Genomic DNA, 13,057 nt, shown 5'->3' on the forward strand with positions numbered 1-13,057 from the left:
AGAAACCAATTGTGATTTCACGCTACAATCTATTAGATATCCATTGGATGTCTAAATAATATCTTAAGCAAATCTTAAAGAGATCGTTCCAGAGGTCATCCGGAATTGCGGAAATGTCAAATTTGACATGACTTTCTTAAATATCTCGTTATCGTTTCTGTTTCATATCTAGTGGCTAACGTGATTATTGTTCGAATTGGCCTGATAGAATCTCGTCAGGCTTTATCTGATAATAAAAGCTACACGGCTAGCAATAAATAACACAATAAACTATAAAACCACTTCACTTTGACTTCAATTTACTTTTGTTAAATACTTACTCACTGCTGGTTAGTGGTTAATTAACTTCACATCACTGACCTGACTGAAAAAAAGCCACGAGTATATTTCGGAATTATGTGGAATAAAATTTACGAGTGGGCAAAGTTGGCCGCAAAATGTGGTGTTTTGTGACACTGACTGACAAACCACTATTTTAATGAAATGCTTTTTTTTTAAATTTTTAACGGTTTGTTTATTTAAACTCAATAAATAGCAACAATGTACACTGAAGCCATAACACGTGAAAATAATAAGTCTTAATTTCAATCTATGTTAAAAAAAAACATTACCATAATATAAATAAATAAATAAATATATGTATTATAGTACTTAATGAATTACCTACTATACTCGTAAGTTAATAAGTTAGACAACTAGAGACTGATGACCCCATAGTCAAACCCACTGTTAAGTTTTGCGGAGCTATGACTATATTTAACAATACCACCGTATTTTATTAAATAAATAAATAAATAATTTTAAATGCATGACTATTGTCTTATTTGATTAATACCAAACCACACCTTATGCGTAAAACAGCATGGCTCCGGTTCTCTCCGCACCTTGTCGCTCTGTACACCTTGCGTTGCGTACCGAGTCTTAATGAAGGCGTAGGGCATGCAAATGCAACCCAAGCGATGTAACAGCTTGCTGCACCTATACGTACCTACAGGGTCTATTGTTTCCCATAAAATTTTAAGTCATAATGTATCGTTTGTCCACATTTTCGTTAGTCATAATTTGGTATTTCTCAGAAACGCGTAACTTTTCAGGATTGCTATAAAACAAACCTATCCTAACCTAACCTATTTATAGGATAACCTTAGGAAAATCCTGAAAGTTAACGGTTTCAGAATTATGACTAATGATAATATGACAATGTAATTATTTCAATAGAAGAAGAAGATAGGTCTCAGAATCAAGCACCAGAAAACAGAATATCTCCAAATGAAAAGGTACATGAACACCAGGGTGAAAAGAGAGAAGACCTAGTAGTTGGAGCAACCACCTATAAAGGTGTGGATCATTTTAGGTACCTTGGTTGCACAGTAACTGATACCAACCGAAGGGAGGAAGAGATAGATCTGCGAATCCAAAACGCCCTAAGATGCTCGGCAGCGCTCCATCGAGTTTTAGTGTCCAAGCTGATCAGTAGACCGACCAAAATTCGAGTCTACAAGACTGTAATTAGGCCAGTTTTGATGTACGGATGTGAAGCTTGGACGCTGACTCAGAAAGAAGAGAACAAGCTCTTAGTGGCGGAGAGGAAAATCTGGCGAAAGATTCTGGGGCCTATCAGAGAAGATGGATCTTGGAGGCGCAGGAATAATAGGGAGCTAGAGGAGCTGGTTGCGGTGTCTAATATAATTGGCGAAATCAAAGCCACACGACTCCGCTGGCTTGGTCACCTGGAGAGGATGGGAGAGGATCGTGTTGTGAGAAGAGCGTATGTGGGGCGCCCGGGCGAAAAGCGTCCGTCTGGGCGTCCCAGATACCGCTGGAGTGACGAAGCCCTAAAAGACCTGTCCGCCCTCGGAATACCCAACTGGCGTGAAGTGGTGCAGAATAGGGCAGAGTGGCGCTCTCTTGTGTCGGAGGCCAAGATCCTTTTTGGGTCACTGAGCCAGTGTTCAATAATTATGTCAAACAAAGGGACCCCGTACCTACATACCTACATTACGTACAGTCGCCATCAGCGGCTAAGGCGCTCACAAATATCTGAACACGCCTCTATTGCCTCCTGGCCGCTTCAATATATCTGATGGCGACTGTACTATGCAGGAATCGGGATTGTGCTGCATGCGACATGGTTTGACTTGAAAGTAAAGCTGCTACATAACTTACGACAAATAACAGTCTAGTAGGTAGGTACCCTAAAATTTTAAATTTTAATAAACGGACGATAATCGGAGTATAGCTACATGGCTTAGAGGATATAACCAAACGGAGACGCCTTGTCTGTAAATTTCTGTACAAAAAAGTCTGCCGATTTTTGCGGGGGAGGGGAACGTCAAATGTATACGTAAGGTAAAAATAGCCATGTCAGATAAACGTCAGTGCTTACATTGTGTATGACCATTGCCCGACTATTTTCGTCAGAGGGGTACGCCTGTTAATTAATGGCTACTCCGTTTGGTTACATCCTCTAAGCTACATGGTATTATAAATACTAATTATATTGTAATGAATTAATAAACCTACGGAAATATTAAAGCTTGGAATACACGACCATTGCCGCAGTTACTAAAAGTTTGGATTTGCTTTCCGGAAGTTCGGAAATATATTTGCTTCGACTCGATTTATCAACAGCCCCGGAGACATAACGAAAAGCATTTGTATTTTCGAACTTCTGAGTGGATATTTGAGTCGAACATGCCGCTTGTACCTGCATAATAATCAAAATTGATGAATTTAGTAGCCAGGTACGTGTTGATTTAATTTAGAGATCTTGACTCGAGCAGTTATGAGTATCCAATGTTCGCGGCGGCACTTCTTCATAAGGAGTGACGTGCGCAGAAGCGAGCTCCTGTGCTACGCGCTCCGCGGCTCCTAACACTCGCAGAAGGTTCAACCCTGCTAACTTTTTAAGGTCTTCTATGCTCCAACCGGACTCCATTAGCTCAGCGAAGAGTAAAGGATACGACGATACATCTTCTAATCCTTGTGGCGTGCTGTTGAATAAAGTTCAAGTTTAGAAAAATGGGTTTACTTACTAAGAGCTATATGAGCCAATATGAGGTAAGAATACTCACTAGTTGATACCATCGTAGCCAGCGCCAAGCCCCACGCTGTCGACTCCGGCGACATCGCGTATGTGATTTATATGCGCTGTAAATTTACAAAATGTAAGTAAACACTAGCTTTGCATCCCCCATCAAAACATAAGTGATATGTTATAAAAATCAACTAGAGACCCGTTGCGGCGTCAAAACGCCACTAGAGTATGGTTCTAAAAGTTAGGTTGCCTGTCCACTGGAGCGGAGCGGTAAGCGGGGAAAAAATCCAGCAATAGAATTTCATTAAAATTTCAGAGCGGAGATTTTTCCTCGCTCATCGCTCCGCCACCTCGCTCCGCTCCTGTGGACAGGCAGCCTAAGACTGAACGCTTAATGAAATCAGGAAATGTGACGTCTTCAGATGAATCACTGGCTGTCACTATCTATTTGATGCTGACTATACCCACAGAATATGAAATCTTATACATAATTATCCATACTAATATTATAAATGCGAAAGTCTCTGTCTGTCTGTCTGTTTGTGTGTTACCTCTTCACGCTTAAACCGCTAAACCGATTTAGTTGAAATTTGGTATACAGATAGTTTGATTCCCGGGGAAGGACATAGGATACATTTTATCCCAGAAGTCACCCCTCAAAAGGGGGTGAAAAGGGGGGTGGAAATTTGTATGGGGAATCAATAACCGCTCAACCGATTTAGATGAAACTTGGTATGGGGATGGTTTGAGCTGTGGGAAATGATATAAAATAACTTTTATCCCCGAAATCATCCCTTAAGGGTGTAAAAAATGGGGTGGAAATGTATAGTGTGGACCAATTTGGGGGTGAAAAAAGGATGGATTAAAAAGCAGATTTGTTTAAGAATTAAGATACCCAAATTACTAATTCCACGCAGACGAAGTCCCGGGCAAAAGCTAGTTTCTTATAAAATGGCGACACGTTTGTATAATTTTAGCGTATTATATTTCGGTCGCGTAGCACCTACCAGCATGTTTTGTGATCGTTAGTTTTGATGCAAAAAAGACATAATTATTGTCTATCTTTTCGCATCTTTCTAAACTAAAAATCATGATACGCGACCGCGATATGATACGGTAAATCAAGATTTCGTGGATAGGATGCCTTCTTGTCATTTGGCTCTCATGCCTAAAATTTCATAGGGCTAGAGTATAATTTATATTTAATTCTCTTTTTCCTATTATTCATGAGACTGAAGTTTACAAACATTTTACACATTCCGTGTCTGGGCTATACCGCGAAAATCGAAGTTCAAATTGCGGGCATCTTTCTCTGTCACTGTAATTACGCCTTCATTGGAGTAAAAGAGAAAGATCCCCGCAATTTGCGAATTTCGGTTTTCGCGGTAGACCCTCTGACCTAATAATGGACATAGTATATACACGTAGTTATAGACATGAAACCGAGCGACCAGGGGTAAGAGAAAGACATATTCATGTATTGACAGTTTCATGTATGGCAGCATAATCCTTTTTAGGGTTCCGTACCCAAAGGGTAATAACGGGACCCTATTACTAAGACTCCACTGTCCGTCTGTCTGTCACCAGGCTGTATCTCACGAACCGTGATAACTAGACAGTTGAATTTTCACAGATGATGTATTTATGTTGCCGCTGTAACAACAAATACTAAAAAGTACGAAACCCTCGGTGGGCGAGTCCGACTCGCACTTGGCCGGTTTTTTCTCTTTCACTCTTATAAATTTCGATATTTCGCCATCGCCTCCATTTCATTCGGCATTTTTTCATGGTCGGGTTATGCCATCATAGCAAACCCGACCATGAAAAAATGCCCGGTCGGTGATAAAGATAAAGCATGGCACTATTTTCTCTTTCCTCTTATAGGAATCGCAATAAGACTATCTTTCTCCATCAAAGAGTGTCAGACCCTTGAACGTAATTTAGTTTTTTTTTATTTACTTTTTTGAAAGTATGTACAACGACTGGACCGCGACCTTGGTACCGTCAAAATATCTCTTTCTCGCTCTCGGCGTACGGCAGCCCACCTTAAGCGCCTAACACATTACCGCACCGCACTGGTCATTGTGCGATGCACCTATAAGTAAGAGCGAGAAAGAGATATTGCTTTCTCGCTCTTACTTATGGGTGCGTCACACAATGACCTTGGTGCGGTGCGGTAATGTGTTAGCCGCTTTATAGCCGTATTTAACAGCCGTTAGAGACTACCACACCTCACCGCGACTTTGGTGCGATGCGGCGCACGTATCGATAGTGCGCAAGGTGGTCACCGTACGTACGTTAAGGACGCAGCTTTAAGTTAGAGCGAGAAAGAAATATTATAGCCGTATTTAACAGACTATCGTAAAAGCCGTTAGAGACTACCACACCTCACCGCGGCCTTGGTGCGGTGCGGCGCACGTATCGATAGTGTGCAAGGTAGTCACCGTACGTACTTTAAGGACGCAGCTATAAGTTAGAGCGAGAAAGAAATATTATAGCCGTATTTAACAGACTGTCGTAAAAGCCGTTAGAGACTACCACACCTCACCGCAGCCTTGGTGCGGTGCGGCACACGTATCGATAGTCACGTCACTGTACATACGTTAAGGACGCAGCTATAAGTTAGAGCGAGAAAGAGATATTTTGAAGGGCGCGGACCGATGCGGAAAATGGGGTTGGCCGGTCGAAATAATTAACAGAGGGCGCCAGCATAGCTTGCCCTGTCAATCCCTAGAATTGTGTTAAATTTTTGTTTTTTTAATGCCCTGGATGCCAGCCCTTTAAGCCAAATCTTATAGAAAAAGGGGCAAGCTATGATGGCGCCAGCTCTGCAAACCTTTGACAGTTGCCAACCCCATTGGCTGACCGTTTACCTTAAAGATCCGACATCATTTAACATCCTCATAAGAACAAACCTCGCCGTACGTGCTTTTTGAAGTAAATATAGATGCTTTTCCCCACCGATTTGTATGGTTTATGGTGGCCTGTGAGAGGTTTTTTAAATTAATAAATCAGAGGTTTTTAATACTTGAATACTTATTTATTTTATATGAAACACATTATTTCGTGTACATTGAAAAAAGCGGAGACAGAATGACAGGCAGATTCTACAGGATTCTTTCAATAGGTTGCGTTCAGAAACTAACTACAAATACTACAATTATCAAAATAAAATGTTTTTAACGTTTTACAGACTATTATTTAACATTCCCCCTTAATTGTAGATTAGTTCACAAACATTTTTAAACTTAACAGGCTCTAATGGCTTGGTTAGAATGTCAGCACAGTTATATGAAGTAGGTACATACTCTACACATAAATTACCTCTTACAACATTTTCATGAATGAATTTATAACGAACATCTATATGTTTAGAGCGTCTGTTCAACACTCCATTCTCTATCAGTTTTATAGCACTTTGATTGTCCACTTTTAAATTCACATGCACTTTTATTTGTAACATTTCTTCTATTAAGCTTTTTAGATACAGCACTTCTTTACTGCATTCTGCAGCAGCTATATATTCAGCTTCGCAGCTTGAGAGTGCGACTATAGGTTGTTTCCTTGCACACCATTGCAAGGGACCTCCGCAGTACATAATAATGTATCCGGTAGTGCTTCTTCTTGATTGCAGGTCTCCAGCAAAGTCGGAGTCGCTGTAGGCTTCTAATTTGGTAAGGTCCGAGTTTGTGTCATAGCCGATATCTATATTCTTACTTCCTTGTATGTATCTTAGGGTTCTCTTTACGTTTTTCACATCAGTGTTGGTAGGTTTTTCCATGTTACGACTTTCAATATTAACCGAGAATGCCAGATCCGGTCGAGTCTTGCTACTTAGGTACATTAAAGAACCTATAGCTTCACGGTAGGGAAATCTCACATCTTCTGTATCTTCTTTGTCTTTTTCCTTCAGATCTTTTACTAATGGTGTCGGACATGGTTTAGAGTTTTCCATCTTAAATTTTTCCACTATGCTTTTGGCATATTTTTCTTGTCCAATTCTTATTTGTTTTTCTGTTCTAACTATCTCCATTCCTAGAAAGGAAGTAGGACCTTCTACAAAAGTCATTTCAAAGTATTCTTCAAGTTTCTTCAACAATGAGAGCATCTCTTCTTTATTTTCTCCTATCATCAATCCGTCGTCTACATATATTCCAAGGATAACATCTCCATTTTCTGTTTTGAAAATACAGTGATCTGTGTTAAGTGGGCATAATCCCTTCTTCTTTAGGGTCATTGAGAACTTTTGGTTCCACTTCAGAGGAGATTGTTTTAGTCCATATAGGCTTCTTTTCAGTTTACATATTTTTCCTTCTTCTTTTTCATAGCCTTCCGGTATCTGCATGTACAGATCTTCAGTTATCTCTCCGTAGAGGAAAGCAGTTTTTATATCCAGTTTCATGATATGGTATTGCTTATTTGCAGCAATAGCTAGCATAGTTCTGATAGAACTGTTATTAATCACAGGACTGAAAGTTTCTCCATAGTCAATGCCAGGTTTTTGTTCACATCCTCTCACCACCAATCGAGCTTTGTACTTTCCATCACTTTTTTGTTTCAGGACCCATCTGTTGCTCAAGATTTTTCTTGTTCCAGCTTCAGCTCTATCAACAAGTTCCCATACTCTGTTGTCTTTCAATGATTGTTTTTCAGAGTTGATGGCTTTTATCCATTCTTCTTTTTCAGAACCGGTTGTGGCTTCGCTGTAGGTAAGGTAAGTGAAATAGTCGTTTAGTTTTGCTGGCTGTTTTCTTATTCTTCCAGACCTTCGAATTGTTTCAGGTGTTTCTTCTTCGTCAATGGTTTCTTCTCTTTTCTGGAGGTTTTGAGTTTTGCTTCTTTCTTCTTTGTTTGGCATTTCTTCTCTTCTTTCTTGGTTTAGAGTTTCTTTTCTTTCTTCTTGTATTAGGTTTTCTTCGTTTCTTTCTTCTTCTCTTCTATCTTGGTTTAGAGTTTCTTTTCTTTCTTCTTGTCTTAGGTTTTCTTCGTTTCTTTCTTCTTCACTTCTATCTTGGTTTAGAGTTTCTTTTCTTTCTTCTTGTCTTGGGTTTTCTTCGTTTCTTTCTTCTTCTCTTCTGTTCTGGTTTATTACTTCCAGTTCTACCACAGGTTGTTGTTTTATATTTTTAGGTTGGAAAGATCTTTGTATTAGATTTGAGAAAATTACATCTCTTCGCTCTACGATACGTCGCTTTTCTTCATCCCAAAGACGGTATCCAGTAGGGGAGTATCCGACCATAAGGAATTTCTCAGATCTTTTGTCTAATTTACTCAGGTTTCCAAGTATTTTACTGTGAGCTTGACTTCCGAAGTAGCTCAGATTCTTCAGATCCGGTCTTTTACCAGTCCATAGCTCTGAGGGTGTAACCTCTTTTCCATCTGTAGGTAGTCTGTTGATTATATATGTCGCGGTTCTTGTCGCTTCACCCCATAGATATTTAGGTACGTTATTCTCATACAGCAATGCTCTTACTTTTTCCAGAATTGTACGGTTTAATCTTTCACTCTTCCCATTAAGTTGAGGTGTATATGGGATTGTGTAATCCAGTAATATTCCCTTTTGTTTGCACCATTCTTTTATGTTATTAGAAGTGTATTCTCCACCATTATCACATCTTATCATTTTTACTTTCTCGCTGTGGGTTCTTTCCGCTTCTTGTATATATTCTTTCAGGTATTCAAACGCTTCATTTTTACTTTTCAGCAGGTATATTTTTGCAAAATGGCTATAGTCATCCATCACAGTGAGTATATATTTCTTTTCATCCCAGGTGTTGGGTGTTATGGGACCACATATGTCTGTATGTATAATTTCCAATTTTCTTTCAGCTCTTTTTCTCTGGGTATTAAATGGTAAACGGGTTTGTTTGGCTTCTAGGCAAACTTCACAGTTGATGAGTTGATCTATGTCGTTTTTAGTTATATTTATGCCATCTACTTTGTCTAGCATTTTTTTCATTGTTTCTTTGCCCGCATGACCAAGTTTTATATGCCAGTTTAATGCTGTATCATTTTTATGTGTTAATAAAGATGTCTCTTCTTTTTTAATTTGCAGTTTTATGAAGTACAGGCCATTTTTATTTTTCTCACCGGTTAACACTTCTTCATTGTTTTTAGAAATTATTACTTTGTTTTTAGTGAACAATACTTGTCCATCTTTTTCGGTGATTTCATTTACAGAGATCAGGTTTTCTGGTAGTTCAGGAACATATAGTACTTCTGTCAGGTTTACATTCTCCGAATTAATTACACCTTTTCCAGTGGATATTATCTTCTCATTTTCTTTAGCAATTTGGATGCTGGTTTCTTCTTTTTTAATCTCGGATAACATATTTTTGTTTTTAGTCATGTGTGAAGTACAACCTGAATCAACGACGAACTCTTCGACGTCAAGGTTCCTTGTTTTATTAAATGTTGTTAGAAATGCTACCTTTTCCTTAGTCTTATTTTTCTTAAAGAAACAGTCTTTTTCTTCGTGATTTGTTTTTTTACAGATGCTGCATTTCTTTTTGTAAAAACAGTCTTTTTCTAGATGATTTGTTTTTTTACAGATTTTACACGCCTTAGTTTTGTTTTTAAATGCTTTGAAAGCCACTTTTTCGGATGAAGACGAATCAAGCTCGCTTTTGTTCAGTCTCTTTTCTTCACTCAGTATTCTGGCTTGTAGATTTTCTAGAGTTTTATCGGCAAAAGAAGTGCTTTCCCACGCAGTTATTAAGTTGTTATATTCGATAGGTAAACTTGATATGATTTTTGAGATAATCATTTTTTCTTCGATTTTTTCACCGAGCCCTCGTAGTTTAAATGACAGATTTTCTAAATTACCCAAGTGTTCTGTCATTGAAGTGCCCTTTTTATAATGGCATTGAAAGAAATTCTGCATTAATTTGCACCTTTGTTGTTCATCAGATTTTTCGAATAGGAAACATAGTTTCTTATACATGTGGTAGGCACTTTCACATGTCATAATTAAGGTTAAGTGTTTTTTATCAATAGTTTGCATAATAATGCGTTGAGCTTGCGCATCTTTCAGGCTTTGTTGGGACGAACCGGCACTTTCGACGGCGTTTGTCGATGCGCACACAATTTCGTACAAACCGTAGCTTTTAAATAGGATTTCGACTTGAAATTTCCATATCGGGAACGATTCGGCGTCCTCCAGGCGTTGAATGTTGGCTAATTCCGCTGCCGTAATTGGTATCTCCATCGTTTTTCTTTATTTTAGCTTCTCTCAACACTGCCACATTTGTCACAGAGAAATCGTATTACTGTTGTACTTGTTTTTACTTGTTTTACTCGTGAAGAACCACGGACCTCTGCTACCATGAGAGGTTTTTTAAATTAATAAATCAGAGGTTTTTAATACTTGAATACTTATTTATTTTATATGAAACACATTATTTCGTGTACATTGAAAAAAAGCGGAGACAGAATGACAGGCAGATTCTACAGGATTCTTTCAATAGGTTGCGTTCAGAAACTAACTACAAATACTACAATTATCAAAATAAAATGTTTTTAACGTTTTACAGACTATTATTTAACAGCCTGGTGGGCTACAAATTCTCTCCCTCACGGGCGCACGCGGTACGCCACTTCTATAGGATCCTACCTTCTATGTGCCAAAGCAACAATAAAATAAACATGTGTCATTTTGATGAGTACGATGTGGATGACACATGTCTGACATGTTGTCAAACACAATAATAAAATTTTATGGTGTTTTAATATAATTTTTAGTGTAGTGTATGCATGTTACAGTCTCAAAACAAATATTTGAATGGATTGGAAACCTTACATACATTGGATATAGGTTTGAGTTCAATTCAATCTCAAGTCAGAACAAAGGTCACGTGGTACATTTTTTCAAATTAACTTTTTAGTACTTTTTCGGGAAAAAATCAAAAAACTCAAGAGCTTATTGCAAATCCGTAGCATGAGACGAATCTAATGACATATAATTTATTAAAATCGAACCATAACTGTAGATCTGATAGCCATAACAACCGCGTAATATATATACGTGCGCGAGTCCGACTCGCACTTGGCCGGTTTTTTACATTTAGTCAATATGCATATGTAGTGACACGGAACCTTTCGATCACGAGTCCAACTCGCACTTGACCGTTCTCCACATTTTAAATAGGTATGCGAAAAAAGTTTGCATATATCAACATTTTTAAAATGAAAACAACCTGGCAATTTAGAGTATTGACATAATAGTCCCCTTTAAAGTTGACACAATATGTTTACTGTCATTCATTGTCAACAAACTGTAAAATTGTTTTTGTATTTTCGTACATGTTTTAAGTGTTGCGGATATTATGTTGCCCTCAAAAATAATATTTCATCATGCTGAACAACTTACTACAGGTTTGAGTGCAATTCATGTTTATTATTATTTGGTCATCTTGACATCTTGAGTCAAAATAGGGATCACATGTCACGTGGTCAAACTCACAAATTAACAACTTTTTCAAATTAATTTTTCAGTACTTTTTCAGAAAAAAATAAAAAAATCCAGGAGTTTTATGCAACTCTCCAGCATGAGACGAATCTAATGACATATAATTTATCAAAAACGGACCATAACTGTAGATCTGATGGAATGAACAAAAATCGGCCTCGCGTAATATATATATAGATTATAAAGAAAATAAATAGATGATATCGGGTGGTAAGATTTCGGGCTCGTGGGTAGCGATGGGATTCTAATTAGATGTTATGTTTTTTTTATTAGTGTCAAATATGTACCTATAGCGTTCTGAACTGTAGCAGTTTCCTTGCATGTAAGAAACGAAGTGTAGAAATTGACCATGATGAGGCCCTTGTTGGCGGCCAAGAGCCGTAACACGGTGTCGGGCACGTTCCGCGTGACGTTGCAGAGCGCGCGCGCAGACGAGTGCGAAAAGATGACCGGCGCGCGCGACGCCATGAGCGCGTCGCGCATCGTGCGCTCCGACACGTGCGAGAGGTCCACCAGCATGCCGAGCCGGTTCATCTCCTTCACCACCACCTATATAATCATAAAGTCCAATTAAAATCTAAAAAATACATTAAAATTATTATAAGAGTAAAGAATATAACGCTTGCTTCATATATATTATTTTTGTAAACTAGCCTCTGCATGCCCCCCCACTTTGTTCGCGTAGAAGTCGCGATATATCTGACCATCACAAACAGATCACATACTTACTTACATCAAACTGCTCTCGGGGTAAAAATAGGTCATATTTTAAAAACTAAATTACCTACTAAAATATCTCAACCAGGCCCGAAATTGTATTGAATTCAGTTCACCAAACACCTTTGTCAAAGAAAATGATGCGTTACGTTAGAAGCATATAATCTCTATTTGAAAAATATTTCTTAATTCTGAATGTGAACTGAGTTTCAATGCAATTCAATGTGAAATATACCTGTATATGATATTGCTAGTAAGCATTCCTTGTTCGCGGAAGTGAAAGGCTGGCTACCTAGGCATTGTTCTTTCCTGTCGTCTGTTTAAGTTTGCCTAGTATAATTAATTGCCAGGCGCCGCTTGGAATACAATACCTACAATAGTTTGGTTCTGAAATGGAGGTGGGAAGCAGTGCAAGTCGTGAAATAGCCCGGGGTAGCTACGTTAGGAACCAGTGCCAGCCGGGCGCTCCATTTCTGTCGTATCGAAATTGTACGCTCGGTGTTGCTCTTTACCTACTATTGAAGTGTGCGCAACTTGGATACAATACAAAGTAAAGCTGTGCACCTTTATGAGCGTTACGTAACTTAAAAGGAGAATCATGATATGGCACGAACCACAAGTTTCTCTCAATATCTTTGTATTAATAGCAGTGAAAAGAGGTTTCCGCTTGTGCCTACTATTCTGTAGGATATTATTTTGGAAAAATGCGCCCAAAGGGGTAATTTACGTTAAACGTATTCTATTTCGAGTGAACTAATCACATACCTACTAGTTCTAAGTTTATCAAATTATCACGAATAAAATAAATGATTAATATTACGATTAGATTATGATTA

At 38.4% G+C, this 13,057-nt stretch overlaps 1 protein-coding gene across 1 annotated transcript in view; it reads right to left on the bottom strand.

Annotated features, from left to right (window-relative positions):
* Positions 1 to 2,509: 2,509 nt before the first annotated feature.
* The window catches only part of LOC134741102 (uncharacterized), a 51,076-nt gene continuing 40,528 nt past the window's right edge, over positions 2,510 to 13,057 (bottom strand). Inside the window, exons 7-9 of the mRNA XM_063673873.1 lie at positions 11,792 to 12,053; positions 3,075 to 3,150; positions 2,510 to 2,993 (exon numbers count right to left, since the gene is read on the bottom strand). Of these exons, the coding sequence (XP_063529943.1) occupies positions 2,762 to 2,993; positions 3,075 to 3,150; positions 11,792 to 12,053 (570 nt within the window). The 3' untranslated portion in view covers positions 2,510 to 2,761. The remainder of the gene's footprint in view (positions 2,994 to 3,074; positions 3,151 to 11,791; positions 12,054 to 13,057) is intronic.

The sequence above is a fragment of the Cydia strobilella genome, chromosome 4, assembly GCF_947568885.1.
Source record: "Cydia strobilella chromosome 4, ilCydStro3.1, whole genome shotgun sequence".
In the NCBI taxonomy this organism is placed as follows: Eukaryota; Metazoa; Arthropoda; class Insecta; order Lepidoptera; family Tortricidae; genus Cydia; species Cydia strobilella.